Genomic DNA, 2,752 nt, shown 5'->3' with positions numbered 1-2,752 from the left:
TCTATCTATCTATCTATGTGCCATCGTGGTCTTCTGTAAGTTCACACGAGTGCATTCCTCTTTTGGTGTGAATTATTCTTTCTCTCTCTCTATTTTATATAGCTTTGTCTGTCTCTCTTCAATTTATCTAGTGATTNNTTCTTTCTTTCTTCTGTCCTTCTGTCTCCTAGCGTCATACAGGTGCTGTCGAGTGTCTCCTTTTGATCGATGATGTTCTTGTCTCTGGGAGTTGGGATGGCTTGATCTGTATGTGGAGATACGAAGCAAATGCCGGCTTTCTCCTCGTCAAAGAGCTTCAAATCTCGGGCAATATCACATGTCTCAAAGAAATCTCCTATTCTCCTGATATCTCCTCCACCCCCGGCTCGTCTCTCACAGCCCCAACGGCTTCGATGATGGCGATGAACGGGGGCCCAGCATCGATGCTAGGAGGGGGGGGAGCTGCAGGGGGAGCTGATCTAGCTACAGCAGCTAGCCAGCCAAAGAGGTAGAGAAGACACCTGGAAAAGAGAGACGGTCATCTTTCTCTTCTCTTTCTCCCCGCCGCGCCCTTGCGTTGTGTTGTGTGTGTGGGTCTATCTCCTCTCTATGGCTATGGCAATTCGGGATTCTTATTCTTTCTTGTTTCATGAGATTCTTCTTCTCTGTCGATGTCATTCTTCTCTCTTGTGAACATGTGAGGGCATCTTTTTGTTCGTCTTTTTTGTGTTGGGAGGTAGAGGCATGCATCTTCATATCCATAGTGTGTCTTCTTGTTGACTCTTTCCCGTTCTCTGTAGGAGTCCATCTACTTCACTTGCATGTCCCACAGAGCTCAAATGTATATGTTTCTATCTATGTACAAATCATCTACATCTATCTAGCATTCTTCTGTATACGAAGATCGTGTGGATCTAGCTGACAGAATAAAAGAGAGAAAGACAAAGTGAAGGAGGCCTCTCTCTCTATATATAGAGATACATCTGTGTAGACGTGTAGATCATATGAGGAGAGAGAAAAGGACCACGGGAGAGGGAGAGATTCTCTGATAAGAAGAATGAAGAAAATAAAGTACAAGGCAGTTAAAGTCTTTGCCATGCGGATGCATTATCTCCTCTTTCTATCCTCGAGCCATCTATCTGCTTATCTATCTCTCTGGAATCTTTACTCGCTTGCAACTCTATGTATCTATCGTTACTCCATCTATCCTATCGCTGGAAGTATCAATAGGTATATATGGAGATGTAGCATGTATGCATAATGATGTATGTATGTAGCAAGAGGTAGGTATGAACAAGGTGTCTGCATGTATGACGGACGTCATGTCTGTGTGTCTGTATGTGTGTGTTTTGCTTCTCTTGTAGACTGCTATGGGTGGGAGGTACAGTCTTGAGTATTGTGGATCTTCATTGCATGCAGATTATTAATCAGGTACCTCTCAACACAAATTCTCCTCCTCCTTCCTCGTCTTCTCCATCGACAGTCTCAGGAGTCGCTCAAGCAGATTTGCATCCTCAACCCAATTCTTCTTCTTCTTCTCTCCCTTCTTCTCCTCCTTGTCTTGTTCTCGTAAGTTCATCTCTCTTCACCCCATGAAGCAACTCCTCGGGTCTTTTCTCTCTTTCTCTCTCTAGTATTCCACGAATTTCTTTCTTCTTCTTGGCGTGACGAACGAGATAAAACAACGCTACTTTTAGGGCTTCTACTCTCCTTTCTTTCTTTCTCACTCTTTCTCTTTCTTTCTTCTTTCATAGGAGTAGAAGAAAACCTTGCAAACGAGCGAGAAGGCAGAGATAGCTAAGAGTGATCCTTCTCTCTCTCTCTCCCATATCATACTCGATCATATACATCATCCTACATCTCTCTCTGTCTCTCTCTCTTTCTTCAACATACATCCTCTCTTCTTTCGTTCTCTGTGGCTTTTTTCTTTTCTTCTTTTTCATGTGTATGTACACCTCAGGCCTTAGTGCAGTATGAGAAGAGTGTGTTAGCCGGGTTTAATTCAGGGAGTATTCGGGCTTATTCTCCTATAGGTGAAGAGCAGTTTCGATACGATGACAAGGCGAATCATTATCTATCCACCATGGAAGGTACGAAAAGAAAAGCTCCCAACAGCCAAACACATTCTCACTCTCCCCATATATATATATATATATATATACATATATATTTATCATCATACGCATACAGTCGTATACCCCCCGGACACCCACATGCAATCTCTACTATCTGTGGATATATATATATATACATATATATATATATATATGAGTATGTGTGTAGATGTATGTATATGTTTACTATGGATGTTGTTCGTGAGAGATGATATGTATCTGTCTCTCTCTTTCTTGAGTTTTGAAGAGGAAAGCTATCGATCATCCAGTATAGATAGCTATCTGTATGTTGATATATAAATGTATCTGTAGATGGACATACAGATAGATAGATAGATAGATCGATCGATCTATATCTCTTTCTCTATGTGGGTGTGTGTATGTATGCTGAGGGAATGCACTGGAGATGTCTGTGTGTATCGATAGTAGAAGAAGAAGAAGAATAGGGAGGTATGCACATTCTATGTATGGATGAAGTACGAAAAGTCGAAGAGGCATGTATTCTCGACACGTGCGTGACTCTCATCCTCCTCCTCCTTCTACTGCTCTTCCATGCTCTCTCTTATTCATTCAAATGCCTCCTGCTACTACAGGTGCTGCTGCAGTGTACGAGGTGTGTTTCCTACATATTTCTAATTGAAGAGAAACCCCCGAAAAGA

The 2,752-nt window shown here is 42.0% G+C and overlaps 1 protein-coding gene across 1 annotated transcript in view; it reads left to right on the top strand.

Annotated features, from left to right (window-relative positions):
- Positions 1-2,752, top strand: part of CSUI_003004 (zinc finger (ccch type) motif-containing protein) — a 4,741-nt gene that overhangs the window by 1,038 nt on the left and 951 nt on the right. Inside the window, exons 2-4 of the mRNA XM_068063202.1 lie at positions 171-487; positions 1,344-1,548; positions 1,940-2,069. Coding sequence (XP_067924822.1) covers positions 171-487; positions 1,344-1,548; positions 1,940-2,069 — 652 coding nt within the window. The remainder of the gene's footprint in view (positions 1-170; positions 488-1,343; positions 1,549-1,939; positions 2,070-2,752) is intronic.

Source organism: Cystoisospora suis (assembly GCF_002600585.1).
Source record: "Cystoisospora suis strain Wien I chromosome Unknown contig_1270, whole genome shotgun sequence".
Classification (NCBI taxonomy): domain Eukaryota; phylum Apicomplexa; class Conoidasida; order Eucoccidiorida; family Sarcocystidae; genus Cystoisospora; species Cystoisospora suis.
The sequence above is the reverse complement of the archived record's forward strand: the minus strand, read 5'-3'. Positions and strand labels throughout refer to the sequence as shown.